At 33.5% G+C, this 27,948-nt stretch overlaps 1 protein-coding gene across 1 annotated transcript in view; it reads right to left on the bottom strand.

The window, feature by feature from the left end:
* The window catches only part of LOC111416554 (uncharacterized), a 33,562-nt gene extending 6,309 nt beyond the window's left edge, over positions 1-27,253 (bottom strand). Inside the window, exons 1-3 of the mRNA XM_023048610.2 lie at positions 26,987-27,253; positions 26,777-26,835; positions 11,481-12,749 (exon numbers count right to left, since the gene is read on the bottom strand). Of these exons, the coding sequence (XP_022904378.2) occupies positions 11,481-12,749; positions 26,777-26,835; positions 26,987-26,996 (1,338 nt within the window). The 5' untranslated portion in view covers positions 26,997-27,253. The remainder of the gene's footprint in view (positions 1-11,480; positions 12,750-26,776; positions 26,836-26,986) is intronic.
* Positions 27,254-27,948: the final 695 nt, after the last annotated feature.

Below are 27,948 nucleotides of genomic sequence, written 5' to 3'. Positions count from 1 at the left end.
TGGGTAAATACATCCGGGTACTTACCCCGGCCCAGAGTAAATACCCAAACAGTGAGTATAAAAGTGATACCAGTAAAAATATATCAGATTGCGAAAAAAAATGAAGAGGAAGATGATGAGGACGTTGAAGACGTGGAATTGTCAACAATCAAAGACGTATTATCATTAGACGAATCTGTCGTTACATAGATTAGATCAAGTTATTATGATTATTATCATCAGCGTCCATTGTTGGACATAGACCACCCCTATTCTGTTCCATTCGATTCTATTCTGTGCTGTCTGAATCCAATTGTTGATCATTCTTTTGACGTCTTCTTCGTCTGTTCGCTCGCGGTCTCCACTCAAGCAACCGTTTTGTCCACTGCACATTCTTCATTCGCGCGACATGACCCGCCCAGTTCCACTTAAGCTTTGCCACAATGCTGATCCCATTATTTACGCCAGTTCTTCTTCATAGGTCTTCATTTCGTATGTAGTCCCTCAGAGTTAGACCCAGGATCGACCTCTCCATCTATCTTTGTGTTACATGGACCCTCCTGGCAGTGGCAACCGCAAACACGGATTGATTGAAAGCCTTTCTTGGCCTTTTCTCTTGAAGATATCTCTACGTTTCCCGTATGCTGCCCATACGAGTATGATCCTTCTGTTTAGTTCGCTTGTTTGATTATCTCTCGATACACGAACCTCATAGCCAAGATATACATAGCTGTCAACCCTCTGAATCTCATTATCCCCAATGTTGATGTTAGAGCTGGGAACAAGATTTATCATAAATTTTGATTTCTCCTCGTTGATATTTAGCGACTCTTGCACACACCTCCTTTTAACTCGTCCAGCATTAGTTTAATCTCTCCAAGGCTAAGCGATATAAGAACTATATCGTTCGCGTAGCGCAAATTACTTAAGCATTTGCAATCAATGTTTATACCTTTTTGGGTCCAATCCAGTTGTTTAAATGTACTGTGAGGGCTGTGATGAACAATTTTGGTTAAACAGTGTCTCGCCTTGTTTTACTCACAATCAGTATTTTACTACTTCTACTCTTTTCAGTACTTTCATGCAATTTTACCGTCATTGTAGTATTCTTGTAGATGTTATAAATAAGTTTGGTATATCGATAATCGACTCTGCATTCTTGAAGTGCTTGCAAAACTACCATCAACTCAATTTAAATTAAATTTTATAAATACCTCTAAATACCCATCTTGGGTAAATACCCCCGGGTATATATCCAGGAAATTTACCCTTGAAAATAAATACCCGGGTATTTAACAACACTGAGTATGAAATGTGCGTCGGCCATAGGAAGGTGTCGGGGTTTGAAAATAAAATATTTATCTTAAAACAAGCAATCTAGAATAGGATTTTATATCAAATGTTCGTGTGTATATCGTGTTACTGTATTTGTATCGAAATTTAGTTTAAAGTAAACATAACAAGTTTGTTTACTTTAACAAACGGTATGCACTTTTGCCTATGATAGCCCCATGTATTCTCTCCTTTGATGAACCAGAGTTCCATCATAGCAATAACACATTACTATGTATTTTATACGTAAGACAGTCGGTAGGTAATACATATTTTTTATTGTTTTCAGATATGGCCACTAAAAGACAGCAATGGGATGAAGTTAATATGAAACAAACCATCAAGAATGTACAAGCCATAAAAATGGGGTATAAGCTGGCCGCTGAAACTTTTAACGTCCCCAAAACCACGTTAAGGAGAAGATTAGCCACGAATAAAGGTGTTCTTAAACAGGGGTCATTTTTTCTAATGAAAAAGAAATTGTTGATTACATGATCGACATGGAATCACGTTTTTTCAGTCTAACCAGCGCAGATTTGCGTAAGTTGGTCTACGAAATAGCAGAAAGAAACGGCTTTAGGCACAATTTTAACAAGGAACGCAAAATGGCTGGGTCCAATGATTTTTAAGATGCAATCCCCGCATATCTTTAAAAAATCCCGAAAGTACTTCGTTAGCTTTCAAAAAACCTAATATCCTGGTATACTTCAAGTCAATAGCATGTATTTTGGAAAAACACCGATTTCTTCCACAGAACATATGTATACAATATGGATGAGTCTGGATTGATTACAGTTCAAAAGAGGTCTCAAAAAATATATGCTTGTAAAGGTCGCAAACAAGTTAGAGCCCTCAGCTTACTGTCGCATGTTCAATGAGTGCCATTGGTTTTTACATACCTCCTGTTATATTTTTTCCCCGTGAAAGATCAACCGGGATGCATTTCGTTTGTACAGGAGAAAGGCTGTATGACCAGCGAACTTTTCTGCAAATGAGTAAAACATTTTGTCAAATACACGAAAACGTCTCTAGGAAATCTGATTCTGTTATTATTAGATGGTTATAGCAGCCACAAAAGCCTTGAAGTCTTGCAGTACGCAAAACAAAACGGAATTGTACTATTTTGCTTTCCTGACCACTGTTCCCATCATGCCCAGTTCCTGGGCGTGGGATTTTTTCGACCTTTGCAAACTTATTACGGACAAGAAATTCAACTCTGGTTGCGACAGAATCTAAAAAGTGCCTATCTAAAAAGTGCCATACCCACAAAGGAAAACAGGAATACATCCGTTTAACCCGGACGTTTTTGAAGAGTGGCAGTTTTCATCAGCTTTAACAACCGATAAACCTCAAATAACCCAAAAATGATATGCCAGGATCTTCCAATCAAGGTAACATTGATAAAGCCTCCCCAAGTAAGCAAGAAGAAAATATCGTTCAATTGGAAAGTTCTGTGTCTTTACCAGGACCTTTTACTACATACACTAAATCATCAGTTCTCAATGTATCATCCGAATCAACTCTTAAAATATCGGTCAAAGATATTTGTCATCCGCTTTTAGTCGCTGATATTCAGTCAATGCAACAGAGGGGTAGAAAACGTGGAAAAACAGGAACATTGAATACATGATGAGATTCACCAGAACATGATGAGCTTAAAGAAACTTAATAGGTAGTCAAAAGGCAGTCAAACTACGAAAAATTAGTGCAAGAACAGCGAAATGACAAGTTTTAGTAAATAATAAAAATTTTGCAAATGACGACAGTGGTGAAAAAATCAAGCGGCTCTGGAAAAATATCTGCAACAAGACAATTTGGATGATGCTGCTTGCCTCTACTGCAATGAACATTATTCACAATCAAAACCTAGGGAAAAGTGGTACAGGCGAGGAGAAGAACGCTTTTACAAGGTCGAAGACAGAGACAGAGAAGATGGGCTTAAAGATAAATTTTACAAAGACCAAGTATATTTGGTGGCAAAGGCTGGTGGTGGAAACATAAGATAGAGATAGAGATGGTTAGCAGTTTCGCATACTTGGGATCCCTAATGAATAATAAAAAATCGGTCAGCGAAGAAATAAAAAAGAGGATAGACTCTAATACGGCCCGTACTTACCTATGTGTCGGAAACATTGGTCTTAGTGCGGACAGACGAAGAGGTATTAAGGGGATTCGAGAGAAAACTGCTTAAAAGAATATATAATTAGATATATTGCAGACTATCAAAAAATAAATACATACAACGTTCAAAGCAACCTTTCACTTCATAAAGAAAATACCATTTATAAATCATGCAGATTCTTTAAAACAATTACACTAGAAAATTTCGTAGATATTTTAGGACTGTCCAGGAAATATTTTTGCTTATTTATGTGTAAATAAATGTTTTATTTAACATTAATAGAGACAACTGTTCATAATCATTACAGTTTAATTTAAATATTTAACAGTTTTTAATTTAACCAGGAAAAATATTTCTTGTGTTGTTGCTTTGCGTCTGCAATAACGATTACATAATATAATCGAAATGGGAAGCAGAAAGCGTTTACAAACGGACCATTAGTGTTATCCAAACGATAACAACTTGCGTTTCGTTGTATCCCAAATGTTCTTAATAGAGATTGCGTATTACATTTTCGCTTCAACTACCACTATTTAAAACACTTTATCGTTAGAGTTAATTTCAAAGGATTCAGAAAATTCGGTATCATTAACCAAATTGCGTATCTTTACTGTGATGTAACAATACAATATCAAAAAACTAATAAAGTATTAAAAACTTTCTAACACTCAAAGCTGCAATTTTAAACACAAAAATTTGTGTGTGCTCGAAGGAATTAATATGTTTTGTATAATATTTTGCCAAACCAATACTACGTACTCTAGACGAATAAAAGTAACGAATCAAAACATTTAAGAAGGCAGATGGTCGAAATTCATTACAATTACTATAATAAAATCCATACGTTTGATAAGATTTTGTACATAGAACAAAATATTGCACCTAAATCAGTGAAATTGTATGTACTACGCAAATCAATTTTTGATATAATATTGAGAGCGTATTAGAGAACTTGTAGAGAATAACATAACAGCGCATTTGGACACATTCAGATGAAATTGTTACCTACGCAACATTAATAACTTTATATAATGCGGCTCAATTGAAGTAAAAATATTCTGATTATCTGTTAACAGGAGTTTTTCACACGTTTGGGTGAATTCGTAATATCTATCGTAAAAATTAAATTAAAAATCGAGGAGGTGTCCCAAAGTTCAATTCATATGACATTCCCGATCTGCGAGAAATCGAAACGGAAATATTGTTAATGTACTCAATACATAGCTCCCTTCCTTGAAGATAGGATTTCAAATGGGAAATTATGGGTAGTGCTATCTGTCGCAATAACACTACAATTTAAACATACACTAAATAAGACGGACATAGGAAACAATAATTCTTCTGCACCCTGAGCCCAATAGGAATAAGGAAAACAAAAAAGTGTACTTCATGTATATTGTACATAGCAGACATGACAAAACAAACAGAATTCAGAATCCCCTCACTCACTGATTGGTGCTCTTTTTGTAGACACATCGGCGAAGAGGTTGATGAAATCAAAACAAAGATTGAAAGCAGAGAGGATCTAGAAATAACCTCTGTTCAACTAAACAATCTCATACATAGTGCGTATGAATCAAGCTGTCCAATAAAACACAAAAGAGCACAATCCAATGTGCCTTGGTGGAACAAGGACCTTGAAAACCAGCGAGTCATGGTTAGAAGACTATATAATAAAGTCAGGAAATCCAAACTCGAGCAAACATGGGATGTCTATAGGAAAGCCCTAACGGAATATACCGTATTTTCTCGAATCTAATCCGCACCCTTTTTACAAATTTTGTATGCTCTAAAATCAAATGCGGATTACAATCGGATGTGGATTACATTGGAAAACCAACTTTTTTTACCATCATTGCATTTTTAAAATCGGGGTGCGGATTAGATTCGAGTGCGGATAAGATTCGAGAAAATACGGTAACTTGGCTATCCGCAAAGCCAAAAGAAAAACCTGGCGCAGCTTCTGTGAAGGCATAGACAATACGCCTACAGTTGCTCGTCTGCATAAGATCTTGGCAAAAGATCACAACACTGATCTAGGCCACCTATGCAAACAAGATGGTAAATATACAGAGGATGCTAAGGAATCGTTGGAGCTCCTACTGAGTACACACTTTCCTTCCTCAAAAGTCTGCCCCCATGCAGATGCCGACCCTGAAGTAATGGACATAACCCGTCCATCAGGTAGGGTATATATATATTTTCACACCCAACAGAGTAAGGTGGGCTATCTCGAATTTCAAGCCCCTAAAATCACCTGGAGGAGATGGAATTCTGCCTATCTTTCTGCAAAAAGGCTTAGAAGAACTTCTCCCAATAATAATATCCCTTTATATAGCTAGCTACAGCTTTAGCTATATACCCACTCTATGGAGGAAAGTAAAGGTGGTCTTCATACCTAAAGGTGGTAGGCGTTCAAACGCGGACCCCAAGGCGTACAGACCAATTAGCCTAACTTCATTTCTCCTCAAAGGGATGGAAAAGGTAATCGATCAATACCTAAGGAACGGAGTGCTTCTCACAAATCCACTCCACCCTAGCCAACATGCTTACCAGAAAGCAAAATCAACAATTACCGCTCTCCATGCTTTGACTAGCACCTTAGAGGAGGCAATTGCAACCAAAGAGATAGCCCTTTGTGCCTTCATAGATATAGAGGGTGCGTTTGATAACACTTCATATGAATCCATAGAGAAGGCTTTAAACGCAAAAGACATACATCCGTCGACAATCAAGTGGTGTATAGCCATGTTGAAAAGTCGGCAGATCACAGCCAGTCTGGGAGGCGAGTCGCTGACTATAAAGGCGCTAAGAGGATGTCCCCAAGGGGGAGTGCTATCACCTCTATTATGGTGCCTGGTAGTTGATGACTTGATGAACATCCTAACTAAAAACGGATTTAAGATACAAGGGTATGCTGATGACCTGGTAATCACAATCCGAGGTAAATATGAATCAATCATAACTCAGCTAATGCAGAAAGCCCTACTACTCACCAGTACTTGATGCAGAAGCAATGCGCTCAGCATCAATCCCAATAAAATCGAAATAGTCCCTTTCACTCGGAGAAGGAAGCTACAAATAAAAGCACCCTCCATTGAAAGCAGAACTATTAACCTCAAAACAGAAACCAAATACCTAGGGGTAATACTTGATAGTAAACTAAACTGGAACTCACACTTAGATAAGGTGAGGAAAAAGGCCATCATGGCAAACCAGATCTGCCGCAGGCTCCTAGGAAGGAACTGGGGTCTCAAACCACGAATGGCTCATTGGGCCTACGTAGCAATAATCAGACCCATGGTCGCCTACGCCTCATTGGTTTGGTGGCCAAAAACAAAACATAAGACAGCTCAACAACAGCTGGCACAAATCCAGTGGTTAGCATGTCTTAACATAACGGGTGCAATGAGATCCTGTCCGACGGCTGCTTTGGAAGCCCTACTTGGTCTCACACCGCTCCACATATATATACAAAAGGAGGCAGCCTTAAGTGCCTTATCACTGAAAACTGTTTCTTCACTCAAGTTGATGCAGGGTAATCTCAGAGGACACCTCGAGATCCTCAAAGACCCATATCTAAATCACCTGATTGAAATTAAAACGGACCTTATACCGACGGAATACAATTTCAACCAACCGTATAAGGTCATATTTAGTAGCAGGGATGATTGGGCGAAAGGAGGGCCTCAACTAAAAAGAGGAGCCCTAGCCTGGTACACCGATGCTTCAAAGACAGTAAGATCTGGAGTAGGCATGGGCATCAGTGGACCAAATAGCCATATCAAATTGCCCCTCAGCTCGGACTTAACAATTTTCCAAGCAGAAGTTCTTGCTATAAACTTCTGCACCGCTTTGAACCTACAGAAGGGACAAAAAGGTGCATCCATAAACATTTTCACAGATAGTCGGGCCGCCTTAGAGGCAATTCAGGCCTACACGTGTGGCTCCGCACTGATCAGAGAGTGCACCAACAACCTGAGAGAACTCGCTAGGGGCAATGATGTTACCCTATGGTGGGTTCCAGGTCACAGCAACATTGAGGGCAATGAGAAGGCCGACAAGCTGGCCAAACACGCCCTTCATTGGACCCCAACCTGGATGTGGACTACAAAAAAGCCACCTAAAACAAATAATCAACAACTTGGAGGCTTCAAAGATAGCCTTACGCTGGAAAGAACTTCCAGGTCACAGACAAGCGAAGAGTATGATAACTCCGTCGCAAAACAAAACCAAAGAGGTTTTATGCCTCAGCAAAGGGGATCTAAGAACGCTCTCAGGCTACCTAACCGGCCATGTGCCCCTAAAATACCACGTCTTCCACATTGGACAAGCTGAGGAGCAAACTTGTCGACTATGCAACGACGAGTCAGAAACTGCTGAACATATACTGTGCAATTGCGTCGCCAGAGGACGTCTAAGGCACAACGTCTTCGGTAAAACTCCCCTGTTACCTACCGACATAAAGGTTCAAGACCTCAGGACAATACTAAGGTTCATTAAGGACCTACATTTGCCCTAAACCTTTGGAGGGCTAAAGTTACAATAGATCTTATAGGTCGCGGTAACGAGAGGGGCCGCCCTCCTCAGCCCGGCAGCAATAATAATAATAATAATATTGTACATAATTAAGTACAGTGGGGTAAAGTGATACAAAAACACCTTTCATTTGACAAACAGTACAACCAAAAAGATACAATAAATACAGAAAACACAATCGCACGTTCTATAATATTATCTTCACCTCCAACTAAATTATATTGTTAATTATGAAACTCACACAACTATTTACTCACTGTATTTCATATTCTTGCAATATTTGGTTTCATAAAATTTGAACTTCCGTTTCTAGCTATACTGTCATCATGGATATTTGTGTCGTATTCTATTGAAAATAATTCTTTTCCTTCAGGAGTACATCCATGGGTATAGATTGTGACGTAATTGTACAGAGATTAGTTGCTTAGTTTAGTTACTAACCTATATATCTTCAACCTGAACCAATCAATGAGAACTCCGATAATGTTGATTTATTACATTTAAGTCGACTAGGTTTCACATTGTAAGTAGGTAGAAAATTTATGTTATTGTTTACTTTTTGAAACATTTTTATTACTGTCATTTATTAGAAAAATCACCAACTAATTTCCTTGGAGTCAGTGCGTAAACATCTAACATAACACATCATCGCAAAATTAATTATTGTCTTTCACCTTCTATCGATGGAACCCCTTAAGATGCACAGTCCAACTCAATCACTGATCACTGATCAGCTATAAAAGTAATAATTACCTTGGCTACTGCTTGAAAAACGTCAGTTTTCTTCAAAGTGCCATGAAGTCTTAAATCTGATGATATTTCTCCCCTTCCCAATATTGGAACCGTGTGTGTCTTTACAACAGTTTTGAACAGAATAAACCTGTTCTGCAAATTGTACTTTAAACATCAAATATGTTGGATTTGCGATGTGGAAAATGTTGCATCCAACGTATGGTTCGAAACTACATTTTAATTCTTCCTTGTAAACCCGATTCTTTTCCAGCCATTGTCGAACATTCATCAAATCCAAGATCCGCGAGTTTGTCCTTGCCCAATAGAAAATTCGATAGTGGTGAAAATCCTACGAATATATCTTTGATCGAATAGTTTTTGTCAATGTGCAGAATACCCATGAACAACTGCTCTTTTCTTGATATGCCAGATGCTTCGTTAGCCATAACGGTAGCCATAGTACATATTTAGTACGTGGACTATGGAAAGGGGGTTTAGGTGTCAAGAGGTTGATTTTGAGATTTTGTATCTTCTAATAGTGTAAAATGCGGTCTTTTCAATGAACTTAACGTCAGCTTCGCAACTATTTTCGCGGCTGAGTTATTTGCATCGAAAGTTTAATGTCTTTAAATTAGAAACGCAAAATGTAAAATTTAACTTTAGATTTTTTTTTCGTAAAAATAAAATAAAATTTTCGCACATAAACCCCCTTTCCGTAGTCCAGGTCACATATATTTTCTAATACATAAAAGTGAAAGTCTGTTAATAAAATTTGTAACAAACAGTAAAAAGGTATAGGTATAAATATGAAATTAACCAACTAGAAGATATTACAAACTGCTATCTATTACCAATTAATCTGTTCTTCTTAACTAGCATTATACTTGATACGATTCAATGTTGGATTTACTTGAAACAGTTTCAGCTTAAACAGATTTCTCAATGAAGTAAATGAAGTAATAAACCGGTTTTGATCAAATCTTTATAGGTTCTCATATTCAGATAAACATATTATTAACATCTCTCTGAAAGCGGAAAGCTCGTTAAAAATGTCATTAAAAAATGTCTTTCCGATATTTTAGTACCGAAATACAAGATTTTGTTGCCTCTACTTATCAGTTAATTTGGAATAGGAAATGTTTTGATAAAATCATTAGATAAATATCTCCACGATTTTCTGCGTTTGAAGAATTCATTTCCATGGATAGGTGATGTAAAAATCTGCTATGAAATAAATTATAATAAAATACATTTGGTGTTAATTTTGTAGGTACCTACGCTAATTAATCCAAATATATGGAAGGTGTTAAAATATGACGTCCATTCAAGACCAAATTAAATAAACAAGAGCGTAAGGTATGGATTTGTATAAAGTCTACCATCAAAACTTTTTAGGAGTTTACAAATCGGAAATCTGAAAAGTTTCACCAAAAAATACTGAATGTACAACATATTTATAAACCGAAACATGTGTCATCAGTGATGACTCATCACAAGGGCTTAACCAAGATGATGGGCTGGCTCCAGCGCTATTTAACCTCGCCCTTGACTATGAAATAAGCAAAATGGGTAGGAAGATTCAACCTACTGTTCAATAAAATGTTCATTGTGTTCAAATGGCTGCAAATGCAGATTTCAACATTATGAGGTGAATAATGAAAGACGTAGAGGAAACATACAATACAATAAAAGAAGCTGCTAAAGTAGTACGATTAACGATTATAAGGAAAAAAACAAAAGTTATGTTCCAAAGTAGAACCAAAACGTAACTAACAACAAGATTACGGAGATTAAGGCTTCCTAGAATGCTAATAAACAGAAAAATGCAAGCAGTGAGACTGAAAGGGAAGCCATGGAAAACATGGGAGGAGACGGTTGATATTGATGTAAAGAAATGCTAGGATACAGGAATTGGAAGAAAGAAGTAAGATATAGAGAAGTATGGAAGCTGAAATTGAGAAAGGCCACGGTTGCCGACAGCGGACTGCAGCACCATAAGCGATAGAGAGAAAAGGCAGAAAGTGTCGCTTCTCTATTTCCCGATTACATCTCGTTGGAAGAACGATCTTTATGGAAAAGGTAATGAAGAAATTGAACATTACATGTGTTCAAATTTAATGGATACTTTTTCTGTTTAATGATTTTTCTAAAGCAACCTTAAAATTTAATAAACCCATTTAAATGAGGTATGTGAACAAACATTGTTTAGTATCTTGCAATTTTAAAGTGATTGGCTGGTTTATAACTCTATATGCAGCAAAGCCAGGTTTAAAGAAAAGTGTTGTACCGATTAGTTTTCGTTACAAAGACAACTCGAGAGTATTGGAGAAAAGAATGTCTTTCTGCACCGGAACTGTTTAACGACGACCAATAACGGACGACTTTGATTCATCGAAAAAGTTTATTTCTCTTTCCATGACGAATCTATTGGTGAGTACACGTGGGAAACGAGTTATCATCGGCGTAGCGAACCGGCCGAGGGTGGCACCGATTACCTGAGTCTGATTTGCGATCTGCTGATTGGACGAAAAACAGTTCCTTTAAACAGTTCCCGTGCGGTTATTATAAACATTTCGAAAAAATTTTATTAGAAAGATCGCTTCAGAATAATGTATCCTACAACCGTATAATGCTCTGATGCGGAAGATACGGGACACGCTGTATATATTATAACGTACGTAATTATAAATTTTTTCGATAAATTTTTAAATACGCAATTTCAATTTTTTAAATATTTTCTTTCTCTTGTAACTAACTAATTTTATATTGTACTTACCAAAATATCAACAGAATTTCTTATTTTTTCACTTTCCTCTTTAACCTTGTATAAACGTTCCTGTAAAGGCTTTCTTGGATCATTTACGTTAATTCGAATCGGTAATTTCAACATTCCCATTGAAAAATGGTTTCCTAAATCGAATTCTTTTTTACCATCATATGTAACAGTATAATTCAAATTTTTATCGAATCGTTTCAAAATGAAAGATAAACACATGGTTTCGGGAACCTCTTCCGCGTATTTCGTGAAATATTCATGAAAACTGGCTGAAATAGCTGTTAGTATAACGTCCGAAAACGAACAACCCGGAATGCGTTTTTTAATCGATTTGATTTTATTAACGTAAACCGGATTTTCTTCTAAATAAGAGGTTAGAATTTGTTTTCCGGATAAGCTTGGACCGTGTAAGCAATTTTGATCACGTTTTTCAATCGGTGCAAAATAGTACACATTAAGATTGGAAATTTTTTTGATGGTGTCAATAACTTTTGTAACATACGAAGATAAATTATTCTTTTTTGGTGGTTTCGTGTTGTTTTTCATAATTCTTTTAACGATTTCTTCTTCAACGTTTATTTTTTCATCAGATACATTTTTCAATAGAAAACTTAGCAATGCGACACCATCTCCTACTGAATGATGAATTCTTAACATAATTGGATAAACTTTCTTACTATTTCCATTATTGTTATTACAGCTGGGTGAAAATGTAATAGGTACCATTGAAGCTAACAATTGAAAACAAGCTGTATCATTAATAGGCATCGGTTGATTACTTATTTTTCTTAAAGCATCCTCAAAAGCATCTTTATTCGACAACTCCTCGTCGGATAAATTCCACTTCGATATTAAGTCTTCGGGCTTTATCCGATTTAAAAGTCGAAAATAATATCCAAGCTCTCGTTTTCGAACGCACGTAAATTGATAAACCAGTTTTTCTTTAAAAACTTCGTAAATTCGTGCCATAATGCTTTCTTTGGAATCATTGTATTCAATATACATTAAAGCATTTATGATGTGTCTTGACTGCTTCGTTTCAATTGCCCATAGATTGTCGATACCTTCGAGCATTTCACCAAAATCATCTTTATATTTACTTTTTAAATAGATCGAAACTACTTTTTTATACGCTGCTAATGGTAGTAGTAATATTGTTAAAAGTATTAACGATATTAAACTAAATATTATTGAAAGTAAAACGAATATTATGTTGATTCCGTTAATTTTTTTTAAAGTTTTTAATCCTGGGGTTTTTCCAAATAGATACTGTAAAAAAAATAAAAAAAGTTTATTATTAATAAGAAACTAGAAACGATATATAGATATTTGAAAAGCCCTTTTATTCTAATTGACATATTTAAAAAAGTTAAACTTTCACGTTTGCTTTTTTTTCGTTTTGAGGAAGAACAAGAATGAAAATCGCAACCAAAGAAGATATTTTTAAGCCGTTTTAATACCTTTTAACTTTTTTGTTGTAATATAATTTGATTTTTATGAATATTTAAGATTGTGATTGAGAATTTTGATATAATTTATCATTATTTAAGACAATTTAACAAGTTTGAACCGTGTTTTAATGATATATTACTTAATTTGTCAATATACATATAAGATAGTATAAAAAATTGACTTGTTTATACATAGTTTTTAGACTATTTAGTAATTCTTAAGGTAATAGATATTTTTCAAACAATTCTACAAATTTAGGAGACTATTATTTCAAACAAACATTTTTTCGCTATTAATCTACGTGATACAAACCAATATTAACATTTATAGGTAATATAAATGTGTGACATGGAGCACGAAAAGTTAGCGAAAAGACGCTTTTACGAACATCATTGTTAGTATATGTTTGTTAAACCACCACTCTGTATAGTAGGTATATTTGTTGAACTAACTGTTAATATCAGAGCAAACATCGCACAGCGTAGTGTGACAATCTAAAGAGTACTCCTCTAATATGTGTTCATTACGGCGCAAAGCTAACTCAATAATAAACAATATGATAATAATCAATTGAAAGCACAAAGTAATTGTGATTATAAAATAATTACAAAACCTAAATTAACGATCAAATCTAAACACGACATATAGTCAAATGATTACAAGAAATATAAAGAGAAGACTGGACCAAAAATCTAAGGCGCCTGGCTTATTAGGCTTAGAAATGGATAAAGTTTCTTGATTGGAATGCGATATAACCAGAAAATATTGATGTTTGCTTAATTTCTGAAACTAATTTCCATCTACCCAGATAATACGGAAAGTGGCGAAAATGGAGTCATAACACATTTTCAAGAAACGGGTTACTACACAGCAAAAATACATTACTAGAATTCTTCTATTAAAATCAAAATAAAAATTAGAACTAGAACTAACACTAGAAAATACGTGGAAAAGAATCTTGGTCGTTACAATATAGTAAATGTGGAAATTCTGGGAAATTCAACAAAGTTGTACTTTTTTCTTTTAACCGAGCTTTCGGAATAATTTTATTCCTTCTTCAGGGCAACACTAATCAATTAAAACAAAACAAAGGCCAAGACTTACAATTAAAGAAAAATTAAAATTGAACAATACTTACAAATGGAAGCATAAAAAACCATACATAACGTAATCCGTTATGGTTAAATAATAACGTCTATAATAACGTCTAAATATTAAAGTTCGGCACGAGCCACGTTAAAAGTTGAAAAAACCAGATTTACATGTAAGACCAAAAGGAACAAGGAAGGGAAAAAAACGATCTTTATTTTACAAAAATGACAAAAAGTGAAAAACATTACAATTCCAAAATTTAATAACAAAAAACAATAAAATGAATTATATTTAAAACTGTAAAAATATCAGAAAAGCCAAATAAGTCAAAAAGTTAAAAAAAAAACAACAACTAGAGTTATCTCTTTAGTTGTTACTGGAAGACCAATTATTAGTAATTAGGAAGGCATATAGAGAACTTAAATTTTCAGTATCCGTTCTAAACTTCACCGATCAATCTTCCCTATTAATATAAACCATTTCTAGAAAGAGTCTCTTATTGCAATTCAATTCTGTCTTAATCTTTCTTATCCTGGTTGATACGGCTAGATAAGTATTGAGAAGTAGTTCCCATTTATGAACCATCGCAATTGCTACATGGGATCTTATAGATGACATTTGACTTGGATAACAACGGTACAGGTTCTTTAGTTCTTGAGAATAGACAAGAAAGAGGTAAACAATTGGTGTTAGAAAACCTCAGAGTTTCAGAGGATAGTAGAGAATTCAGTTGTTTGGTGAGACCGATTAGATAAGGTATTTTTATATATTTAGTGATCCTAGTTGTGTTAACAGTATGTTGTGGCGCTGTCATGTCAATAATATTAATTTTACTACTGTTGTGGTTAAGGATGCCACCCAAAAGACGAGGTGGAAAGCCATTATTAATGAAAATGCTTTATTACTTTCCCAAAAAACAGGGTTGGAAATTAATTTAATTCTATCCTGCATGGCGAGAATAGTATTAATCTTTTGATTGATAGGATTATTGGAATAAAAATTTATGAATCTACCCGAGTATGTGGATTTAGTGTACCAATCCAAGATAATGGTCTGGTCATCATTTCTAATAACCTTCGTGCCCACAAAAGGTACATATGCGTTAACCTCTCATTAAAACCATTAAATACGTCAAGAACACTGTCAATCTGGTCTGAGGGAACCGCACAGTATCATCATATCATCTACATACTTAAAGATGAAAGGAAAAGTAAAGTTGAGTAAAGGAACGCACTCATCCAAAAGATGATCCATAACCATAGTAGCTAAAATGGGGCTGAGAGGACTCCCCATAGGAGTACCAAATTTCTGACTGTAATTCTTTTTATCAAAAATAAAATGAGATGATTCAAACAAATACACTGTCAATTCAACGAACAGCTCTTTGTCAATAGATGTTGTCATTTCCAAAAAGTCCCACTTAGTAGTGATAAGTTTTTTTACTAACTCTAAGGGTATGTTAGTGAATAATGAAACCACGTCAAGTGAAATCAATACATAACCTTGTGGTAACTTAAAATCCTTTATTTTATCAACAAAAGTAAACATGTTCTTGATGTTATAGGTGGTTCATTCACTGAAGGCCTGACTCAAAATTTCAGCTAAGAATTTAGGCAGTTGATATGTAGGTGAACCAAGAAAAGAAATAATAGGGCGCAAGGGACAGTCATGTTTGTGAATTTTTGGAAGTTCGTAGTATCTGAGTGCTACACCATTATTACAAATCAATCTGGCAGTTCTAGCAGTAACTTAGAGAGTTTATTATTTCTGTTTTGTATGGTGGAGGTAGGATCCTTACTTAAAATTGTATATGTGGACTGATCATGGACTGAACATTACTTCTATTAATAAACCATCTGTCATTATTTTTACATACATTGTTAAGGTTAAACCCCTCTTGTGCTTTCTTAAACTTCTTTATAATTAATTTCTTTGTATTGTTAAAAATCTTTGTGTATGAGAAGTTTAGTTTTCCCGAGAAACTGGCTTGAACCAGTTTCTGGCGCCAAAACTCGAAAGTTTCTAGTGTTAGTTCTAACTTTAGTTCAATTCATACCGGCCGTGAAAGCCTTCGTACTTATAATGGTATCATATTAATTATCAATTAAATTATTCAATTTTCATCAATTTTCCAAAAGAAGAGGAATGTAGAGATATTAAAAAATAAATTAAATATAATTAAGTAGTAATATGTATAAAATTCTGCGAAAGTAGTGGAAATATAGGTTGTGAACTCAGACCATTCCCCAATTCTTCCCATATTATGTGATTATACAATCCAGAAAAATAATTTACAAGACAAGACAATAAGCAAACAGACTGGAAAAGTTACCAAACTGATTTGGATGAACTAATTGATATCTTATTGATAGTCCTATTCAAAACGGAGGAACAAGTCGATCAAGAAATTAATGTCTTTGGCATGAATAGCTGGCACCTTGGAAATATACTCTGGAAATTAGATCTAGAACAAATGGATACAATTTTTTAAAAAGAGTTTAGAGATCTTATTTCAGAAAAATGCTTTACATACATATTTCAGGTGATAAAATAGTTCGTAATAATTGCTGCGTAACAATTAGAATAAGAAACTTTTCGTACGCAAAAAGCAAGTAAGTATTCACACCTGGATCGAATCAGAACAAGAAGATAATGTTACTAAGCTTATTTCTCCAAAAGAGTTGTATATAAAATTAAAATAAATAATAATGATATTATGAAACAACTTCTATGGTTCTAGCTTTACTGAACTATTTAAAGCCTTCCTGTTAGAAAACTACGTTAGAATAAAGAAGCATAATCGGATTTTAGTAAAATGAAGACAAGAGTAGTGTGCTACCTCCAATATTCTATTTATTATATAGGGTGTCTCACGACGTGACTGCCAAAGCTTAGAAGTGTAGCAGTAGTAGAATAAGTAGTAGTAGACCATTTAAAAAGAAACAGCTTTATTGAATTAATTGCTCAAAATGTCCACACAGTTGCTGTATGCATAGTCTAGCTCTACGTAGAATTGAAGTGGTAGCTCTGCTAACAGTCTCAGGATCAGCACAGATAGTTTCTGCGGCATCCATAATTCTAGCCATTCTTGACTTGAAATCACCCCAGCAACACACTCTCAAGGTGTGGCAGTCATGTCGTGGGAAAGCCTGTATATCAGATGTACTACTCTTAAACATAGTACTACGATTGGGAAATACCATGAGGAAGGTTACAAAAAATTACAGACATTTATGAATCAAATGAACACTTAGGCCCATAGATAACGTATTAAGTTGAATGACACCAAATCTGATCATGTCAACTTTGCCAGCATACCAACAAAGAGAGGAACATATTTCCTTACAAATATATAATACTCATATTCCGAATGTCAACTTTGCAAAATATCAAGGAATTGCATTCATAATGAAACGTGATCAGCTTGATTTAAAATATAGAAAGATGTATTTAGGGCGACCACGAAACCCAAGTTGTCAAGATATAATAATCCGCTCCTGTTCAAGCATATACTGAAACACGTTTGAAGATTATGAAGAATTTTTTGAATAATTAAATTAGTTAGTATCCCTATGTAGATTAATGTTGCGCAATACGAGGGTATCTTGACGGTGTTCATTAACTTCAGCATAGACACTGTTGATAAGACTATATCTGTTAGCAAATTCTGTTACAATGAACAATGGCTATTCCAACATGCATCACATGAAGCTATCCCATCCCATGACAGTTCAAATTTAGTAAAAAGACGCAAGAGTATCAAACCTTTTGAGCTGGATCAGTAAAAGTGCTGTTGAGAATGTCAGTATATAGAGCAAAATGTGGCTAAAGTGTACACATTGTTGTGAGTGTCAATAAAGTAATTGGACCCTAAGATCTACAAGTAAGTAAAATCTTCTTTTGAAGTAAGTCTTAAACAAAATTGTTTAGTAATCTTATGACCCGATTATATCTCATATCATATAAATATCGTTGACAAATAAATATTAGCAGGAAAAGTACCATTTCATGATACAGCTAGTTGCAGCCCATACGACCTTAAAAGATTAGGTGCACTTAGATAGGGTTATCCATTAATTTTCGGTTATTTTAGGTTTTAATAAACCAATACGAAATAAAATAACAAGACTAAATAACATAACAAGATCAAAGAACATAAATAAATCACAAAATTAAGTACACGAAATTTAAGATCATGTTGCATCGTTACATAATCAGGCTTATGTAATTGACAATCAGCATACATATTATGTTGGAAGGGACAATCACAGTAAGTGATACAAATAAAATTCTTTTGCCCAAAATGTACAACAACTATCACATCATTTCTCATTTGTTGGTTGTAAGACATACGGCAAGATGGTTGTATGAATGAGTAGTACCTTCAGACGGAGACTAATAAATTTTTTAGAAAAAGAAGTGTAGTTAACACAAATGCAGTAGACGCAAAATTTTTGTCAATTTTATTAATGTCTGGAATATATTTTTTTATTTATTCTGGGTGGTATAGGATTTGTATGGAAGTGCATAAGGAGAAAAGATTTCTATTTCCCTTAAATATTGATTCTCTAATTTGACATTTTTGCCAACCAGAATCATTATACCATTGCCATTGGCATTATACCATTGCCAACCATATCATTATATGAGTCATTACTCATATAAGGGAAATGTTTAAGTTATTCGATCGGCATAAATGTCCTGATATTCTACTACAGAGGAGATATTGCCACTCTTCAGGAGAATGCTCTTGCAAACAATATATCTTCGACGAGCATGCTAGATATGACCTCAAAATGTACAACATAAATGATCTTTGTACATTTCATAAATACAATTTGGAGCTGCATATGAGCTAATAACTAGAAGGTGAAAAATAAGAAAAGATAAGAAAATTTTCGGACATTATAAATTATTATAATGTGACATTATAAATGTACGAAACAGGAAGGCCTGTTTCGTACATTTCGCATTCTTTTCATGTTGGTGTTTTAAAGTTAACTTTTGCGATACCACCGTAAAATGTAAAACATTTATTGGTGTTAGGCCATTTATGTTCAGAAAGTGGTAAGTTTAGCTATATATTTTTCCCAAAAAAGTCACATCTATTATTCAAACTATTAGAATAAATAATGGTATTGAAGAACGTAGATTATGCCGAAAACTCAAAATCATAACGCATGTGGAAAAAGTAGAAAGTAGTCAAAACCAAACAGACATTAGAAAATGTACGGAACACTTTATTTGATTACGAAGCAGATATTGATTTAAAAGAATTACAAGTTCCTAATTTTTATGATGCTCTTATACAATAGTTAAAAGTATATCACGCAGGTGATCTAGGGTGTTGAATAATTACGAAAAATAAAATAACAAATGTAGTGATTATGGTGGAAAACGAGTATGAAAGTGAAAATATCAAGACTAGGTAGGTATCTTATTAACACGACCAATATATTTCAGGGAATTGGCTATAAAAAACTAACAAACCGCAAACGTACTTTCAAATTTCGATTGGGTTTTTCAATATTAACAAAACAGGTTACATCAATCGCACCTTGTTGATGCCAGGGACAAATACGAACGAAATGCCAACTACTCAACGTTTATATCATCAAGGTAGATGTGTTAAATATAATGGGGTTAAGGTGTACGACGTTAAAATTTTGTTTCAGTACTTATAACATTTAATAGATAAGTAATTAGTGACACTTTCCTAAGCCCCTAGGACTAAAGTAAAATTTAGGTGAGGAAACTCGAAACATTCGCGAAGGAGTTTTGTAATTAGTTACCTAGGTGTTAATAACTGCAAATTTGTTGCAATGAACAACTCATCTTATTTGCTGTCAAACAGTATCGAACAAATTTTACCGCGATAGTAAAACAGTTTTTTTTTATATTATCGTAATATTGTAAAACGTATGGCTTGACCAGCAAGAGCATAAATAATTCAAAAACGAAATTTAAATATGAAATAAGAAGATATTTTATTGAAATAAAGTCATTATTAACATAAAAATGTTATAGTACAAGTAAAAAATGTCGATTTTTAAAACTTCAAAGTCGCTCAAACATTAATAAATCTGAATCTTATTAAACAGTTATTAAGTAAATAATTTCTTTGAAGTTTCCTTGTAGTCTGTTAAGTCATTCTTCTTGATATAATTGAATATCGTAAGTTTTTGATGTATCAATATATTATATTAGATTGTTGTGGAGTAAGACGAAGTGAAAAAGTGGAAACCTGCTGAAGAAGAAGTCATACCTTAAAGTTGCTATTATTAATCCATCCTAAGGTGTTTTTCTAACTCGACAAAAAAACCCAACCTTGATCCCGAAGTTTGCAGCGATGGATTATGTAAACGAAGATGGGGTTAAGCAAGCTAAAACACCCCGAATAGGAGGTAAGAGCTGAAGGAACAGTCGCAGTGGTGAATGAAGATACTTTAATCAACCCAAACGTTGAAATGCACCTTGGTTGAAAGGAGTTTTCGGCTCCTTTCAACTAAGGTTCATTTCATTATAATGATGGAACATACAGGTGTGCCGAATGAGATATTTCATTCCAATCTGCATGATAGCAGAGAAAAGTTGTCGTTATTTTGAAATAATCATGGGTATCTCTCATGCGATTCATAACCGGAGCATTTCAGAAAAGGTTACAATGTGAGACTACAGATGGATCACTTTCGGTCTTGGTATTATAGGGATTGGGAAAAAACAAATATGCGACACCAGGACAATAGATGGGCATGTTTTCAGATGACAAATGAGAATATACGACGGCTTATTATAGCTTGTCAGCCATGCAAATAAAACTAAATAAATTAACAGAATGGCGCAGGCGAGTTGGGAAGAGAAATATGAAGAAAACATCAACAATGCGAATCAACACAGACAATGCATAACCACTTACAATATACAGCTAGAACATACAGGAGGTCGATGAGTTCTGCTACCTGGGCAGTATGGTAACAAAAGATCAAACAAATGATTGGAATGTTGAAGGAGATACGGAACTCCTCTCAATTCTGCAGGAAAACCAAGTTTTGCATATTAAACACCAACAAAAAATCTATCTTATTGTATGGAAGCGAAACATGGAAGATGATCCAAAATGTAGAAAACAAGATACAAGTATTCATGAACAAATGTTTTAGAGGGACATAACGAATAAAGTGGTCAGATTTTGTACCAAATGAAGATTTCCTACGATAGGCGAAGCAAAAGGAAATGAACCTAAAGATAAGAAACCGCAAATGAAAGTGGATTGCACACATACTAAGCAACATAAAGGAGGACTATGATGAAGGAGTTGGTCGAACAAGGAAAGAAATGGGGAGAAGTAAAGCTGATAGCACGGAACAGAGGCCGATCTAGAATGTTTGTCGAGACCCTATGCTTCAGATAGAGAATTACAGGATTTAATATGTATACTGTCCACGTCATAAGTAACCTTCTCTGTCTAATTTGAAAACAGTTGGATATATCGTCATCAACCAAAATATGTCGATTTTTATTTTTTATTAGCCGAAATATTTTAACATAAAAAATTGCTCATCTCTTTTAGTTGTTTTGGAAAATAGGTCAACTTTGCTGTTTTTAATGGTACACCCTATATATTATAATATTTTCTGATAGAGCTAAAAAATACGAATACAATGACACCTCACAATCAAATACCAATTTATAAAAATTTTTATAGAACGCCCTACCTATTAGATTCTTGTAGGACAGTCGACTAGGTAACAAAACAACCGCCGCAAGACAAATACACATATTATACCGCTCGTTATTTACCTGGATACCTATCCTTAAAAATAACTAAGAGGCGGAGAAGATGGGCTTAAAAATAAATTTTACAATGACAAAGTATAAATAGTTGCAAAGGCTCGTGGCGGAAACATACCAGAACATTTGAAATTTGGCTATAATAAGATAGAGGTGATCAGCAGTTTCGTATACTTGGGATCCATAAATGAATAATAAAAATTCGGTTAGCGAGGAAATAAAGAAGAAGATAATCTAAGCCAACAAATGCTTCCATACAGGACTAACCTTAATACGATCAGTACTTATTTATGTGTCGGAAACAGAAAAGTGCAAAAACATCAAGAGGCACTAAGGAGATTCGAGAGGAAACTGTGTAAAAGAATATATTGTTGCTGTTCTTCAACTTCGAGTTGCATGGTCTATGCTGCGAACCAGATATAAGATTTATCCATGTGCAAAAGTTGAGATAAATTGATCATGTAACCAAACTGAATATAAAAAGTACCACAAGTATCTTTGATCTCTGTGAAGCTGACTTGTGAACGATGCGGAAGATCGGGGGTTGGGAACTGTTAAGGCAGGCCAAGATTCATAACGAGCCAAGCATGATGATAGTAGATATGATGTAGACAAAAATCCACTTATATAAATATCATTCGTTGCAAGAATTGACTGTATATTATTTTGATTGCAGAATGAATATCTGCAAAGTTATTAAGAAGAAATGAATCTTAAATTCAAAACTTATCTAGTATTCCTGAAAATATTGTTGACGAATATATTTTTATAAGTCAAAATAGTCAACTTTGTAGTTTATTAAATAGCATTGGTATGTAACATTTTTTGTTTGCTACCTTGCTTGTATGTACAGGGTGGGCCAAATTGGACACTTTTAAAGGGAAGGTCATCTTTCTTGATTGAGGCTTGATTTTTATAAGAAATTTAATAACGAAAACCGTATATCGATATCTCTTACAGTTTCAGATATACCGGGTGTTTTTCAAACAACTGCATTTTCGAAAAGTCGTTATAACGTTTTTCTTAGTGAAAAATCTTCGTTTCTGTGAAAACATTTCCAAAGCAACCTTTTATGTGGAATTTGATGGTATAAGTTAGCTTTCCCTCAAAGCAATATTTTACTAGTTATTGACATAAAAATGATTTTTTTAAACGGAATTCCTATATATTTTTGCAAATTCGACGAGAGAATAAAACGTTCTTTAAAAAAATATATTACACTTGATATCTCATTCAAGTCTTCTTTGAAATATATAACTTGGAAACTTTTAAGATTTTTAATTGCATACTAGTCGGGTAGTGGGCTTTGACGGTGTCGATAAAATAAATGCATTGTTAATGAGTATCTATTTGTCCTTTTAATGATATTTTTAGAAGATTGCGGTATAATCTACAAACTAGCGGTCAATTTGAAAAGAAAAAATCAAAAACTTATACACCGAATGAAGACGGGGTATTAGAAGAAGTAGTAGCTTTAGGGGCAGTGGAAAATAATCCACAGATATCAACGCGGCAATTGAGTGTAACTACGCGAATTCCAAGAAACCAAAGCTAGGCGGATTTTCAAAAATTCAGATTTAAGCCATACAGAACTAGCAAAGTCCATTACCTCAGACCAGGAGATTTTGAACGGTGCATGAATTTTTGCAAATGGTTCTTGGGAAAATGTGATGAAGCACGCAATTTTTCTTTAATTTGTATTTGGACAGATGAAGCGTATGTGAGTAGTGCTGGTATTTTCAACCGCTACAATTCGTATACATGGGCACACCACAACCCCCATTTAATTGTGGAGCGGAGGAATCAAGGAAGGTTTGGTTTTAGCGTATGGGCAGGGATTTTTAGAGGTTGAATTATCGGTCCATTTATTTATGATTGTTTCCTCACCTCCGAAAATATTTGGGTATATTAAGGCAATAAATCGAACTTGTTGACGATTTACCTCTAGCGCAACTGAGAAATGTATTTTTTCAACATGATGGTGCGCCTCACAATGTTGCTATTGTTACCAATTTTTTGACCGCAGCTTTTGGTGACTTTTGGTGAATCAAGGTCCTATTCGTTGGCCGGCTCGTTCACCGGACCTAACACCTATGGACTTTGTCCTTTGGGGAAGATTGAAAGATGTTATCTATAAACAACCAAATTCCCGACAGCTATTAGAAGCCACAGTTGTGAACGCTTTTGCAACACTTAGGATCATTAAGCTTATAACTCGGCAAAAGTGTTAAAAAAAAATGTCGACTGTGTATAACACAAACCAATTTTCTATAGAAAAGAGATTTACTTTTGTTGTATATTATTATTTTTTGTTGTTATTTGTTGCCGTATATTTATTGTTGTTTTATAATGAGTTTTATTAATTTAATCTGCTTCTGCTAAATCTGCATGAATTTATGTTTTATTTCATTGTCATCCAACTATTTTGTCATCTAATCAACTATACTACTTATAAATATAATCTTGTTTTTGTTTTATTTCCAGTCTACTTTTTCAAAATCTGCACATATAAGTTTTAAAGTTGTATATTACAAACAAGACCTGAACGAAATATCACATGTGCTATATTTCGAATTTGCAAAAATTGCTCCATTTAAACAAATCATTTTTATTGTTGTAGGAATCCATGTTACAAGTTTATATATATGTAAAGGAAAATGTTTAATTTAATAAAAAACTTCTTACTAGCTTGTGAATTATTTATTATTAATCGTACCGGTTTCGACTACACCTAGTCATCATCAGCCAAATCCTGTATAAATGGAAAATATAAAATAGAAGAATCACATTAAAAATTTTTTCTTTACCTAAAAAACTTACGTCAGAAAAAGAGTTGTTAAAATTTAGAAAATGTAGATATCACACATGCGTTTAAATATATTAAAATATTATTAAAATGTTAAAAATTAAAAATTAAAACGGTCACGAAATAAAATGAAAACAGAAACAAGAACAAAACGTCGGGACGAGCACTTCTTATAAAATGGAAGACTTTATTTTTTTTATTAAATTAAATTAAACATTTTCCTTTACATAAATCATTTTTATGTCAATAACTAGTAAAAAGCTTTGAGGGAAAGCTAACTTATTGCATCAAATACCACATAAAAGGTTGCTTTGGAAATGTTTTTACAGAAAGGAAGATTTTTCAATAAGAAAAAACTTACGACGACTTTTCGAAAATGTACTTTTTTGAAAAACATCCTGTATCTCTGAAACCGTAAGAGATATCGATATGCGGTTTTCGCCATTAAGTTTCTTATAAAAATCGAGCCTCAGACAGTGATATCATTTTTCCTCTATCTTTTATAGAAAGACGAGTTTACCTTTAAAAGTGTCCAATTTGGCCCATCCTGTACATACAGAATCGTGCCGACATATAAAGATCATTTACACAGATGTAACGATCAAAATTAATTTAGATGTTTTCAATATGTATAGGACTATCGGGGTCCAATTTTTGTAACATTACAACTCTTTTCCTTAAATATTTCGTATAAAAGAGAAAGTAGAAATAGTTTAATAAAAAAGAAAATAATTGTTATTTGAGAGAAAAATATGAGTTCCCACTTGTTATGTGGCAAACGGATATCTTAATGTTTTTCTTCTACTCTTAATATTTCGAATTTCTTTGATGTTAACTACAACTATTTTTATACTGCTTCTTTTATAATTCTGTGATGTTTTAATTATTAGTTCAGTTTATTCATAATTTACAAGGTTCTTAGAGTTCTCAAGAACGTAGATGAAATAAAAATCTATTCATATCTATTCATGCTTTAAAATATTTATTTTGGGCGAGTGACTTTCTTTTGGAACGCTGTATAATTCATATATCACTAAAATAATTTTCTAAATTTACGGAAACCTTAATTTATTCTTATGGTATAATTACGAAATGAGTGTAGCTCTTAATTGGCAACTAAAATCGAATGAATTATCAATTTTACATCATTAAATTTTAAAATTTTCTAGATTTTATAATGTACGGTGAAATTTGAAGTATTATGAAAGTTGATTTCTGTATATTGCAACAGTAAGTTATCGTTTCTATCTCTTTGCAATAATTAATTGGCACATATTTCTTTTTTTAGGTATTAGATAAAATGGCATCGTACGATGTTTAAGAACATGCCAAGGACATCATAAGAATAACTTGGAGACACCACATAAAACAAAACTTTCCGTTTTTCATTTTTGACATAATTTTATAACGACACTAAATTATATTTCTTTAAATTTTTTCTAAACTTACAAGATTATGAAATGTTTTATTTATAAAATATCAAATGTAAATATTAACCAATTCTAAACTTTCGTTTTAATTATCGACTAATATTTAATTATTGAATTTTCTTGGAATTAATTTATTACAAAATGATACCTTTTTTTAAGCGAAACGTTTAGAACTTGTTTTTAATATATTACTAATCACTACGCAGAAAGAAATAAAGGAAATGGGGTTGGATAGAAAATTTAATTGATTATTATTTAATTTAAATTATTTATCAATGATGTGTAAAAAATTAATTCATAAGATTCACCAACAAATTGGCTCCAACTACAATTGATTATATTTACTTTTAATATATTCTTCCAGTTTATCTATTATGTATTCAATTTTACATATTTGATAGATTTTTTAATTATTACACATCGATTTGATCATAAAATTTAATAAACATCTATTAATAATTGCGAACAAGTAATTAAGAACACTATTAATAGTTGCGATAAACAACCTTCTTTAAGTTTTAAATTTACGTGTAAGATCTAATCCTTAAAGTCATTTTACATCTATTTATAGAAATTATTTAAAAAAGATAACTTGTTTAAAAAGTTATTAAAAACACAAGTTATAATTATTGGTATCTATTTTTTAATAATTCTTGTAAACGAAATTTCAAGATTAACTTATTTAAATAAATCAACTCTTTATAAACAAAATATTAAAGACTTACCTGTATAACACCATATAAACACAACACAATTTCCAAACTATCAGCGACAAACGATTTAACTAAACAAAAAGAAAAGAGAACAACAATTAAAATCGGAGAAAGTACTTGAACATTAAAATAAAATAGAAAAGATACACAAACTAATATAGATTAAACGGTAAGATACACAACAATATCTCGAGAATCATTTATAACTACTGAACTACTAACTTTTAATCATATTGGTGTAGAAAAAGTAAAACCGATTTAATCGTAAAGAAAGCACTTCGTCAAATCGAAAACTGAGTTTACTGAGAAAGAGAGAAGACTTATGCGGTAATATCTCTGGTAAGCCAGAGGCAGGTATTGAATAACTGAATTAGGTAAGTGTGAGTAGTATTGGGAGAAAAGTCGAGTCTAAAGCGACCACACACTATAAACACCGGTTCGATCTTTAGTGAAAGTGCTGCATCCAACCCAAACGCAGTAAGGAACCTCGTGGTGCTTCGTGTTACTTGTTTTAATAGTACTATCTTCCCCACCATTAACAGTTAAAAACAGTGATCCGCCGTATGAGTTGTTTTTTTGTTAATGCTAAATGGTCTGTTCATTTCGTAAAAATACCATTTATTATTTATCTATTTTGACCATTTTTAATATTACACAATATATAGTACAAAAATATGTGAACTTGATAACTCAAAATCACAATTAACATTGTAGAAATATGATATATCGCAGGTTACCTAAAGAACCTCTTGTGTTTGCTTTTCTAATTCTGAGTTAGTGTTAGATATTAAATTTCAATCGAACTGTATAAATGCAAACAATAATTCTGTTTATAAGAGTATATTGAAATTATATTAAAAGTATTTCAGAATTTATCCCCAATTAGATATGATTTTACATGAATAGTATTTTAATTATAAGAAAAGAACATCTCACTCGATTTTGATGAACAATATCTCATTCGAAAGTCAATCCTTGGCCAATACGAAAGTGGAAATGTCCGATTCGAAATTTCTTTCGAATTCCGCTAAAACGCCAAAATATTAAGTACTGAAAAGAACACAAAAATTACCTTTTTTAAGTGGTCATAATTTCCATTTAATTCGTAAACGATCTACTCGATTATCAAAATCTATAAGTCATTCGATTCGCCATAGATTCTTCTATCGAAATCAATTCTTAGT

This window comes from Onthophagus taurus, chromosome 1 (genome assembly GCF_036711975.1).
Source record: "Onthophagus taurus isolate NC chromosome 1, IU_Otau_3.0, whole genome shotgun sequence".
NCBI classification, from domain to species: domain Eukaryota; kingdom Metazoa; phylum Arthropoda; class Insecta; order Coleoptera; family Scarabaeidae; genus Onthophagus; species Onthophagus taurus.
This window is presented reverse-complemented; position numbering and strand designations above follow the sequence as displayed.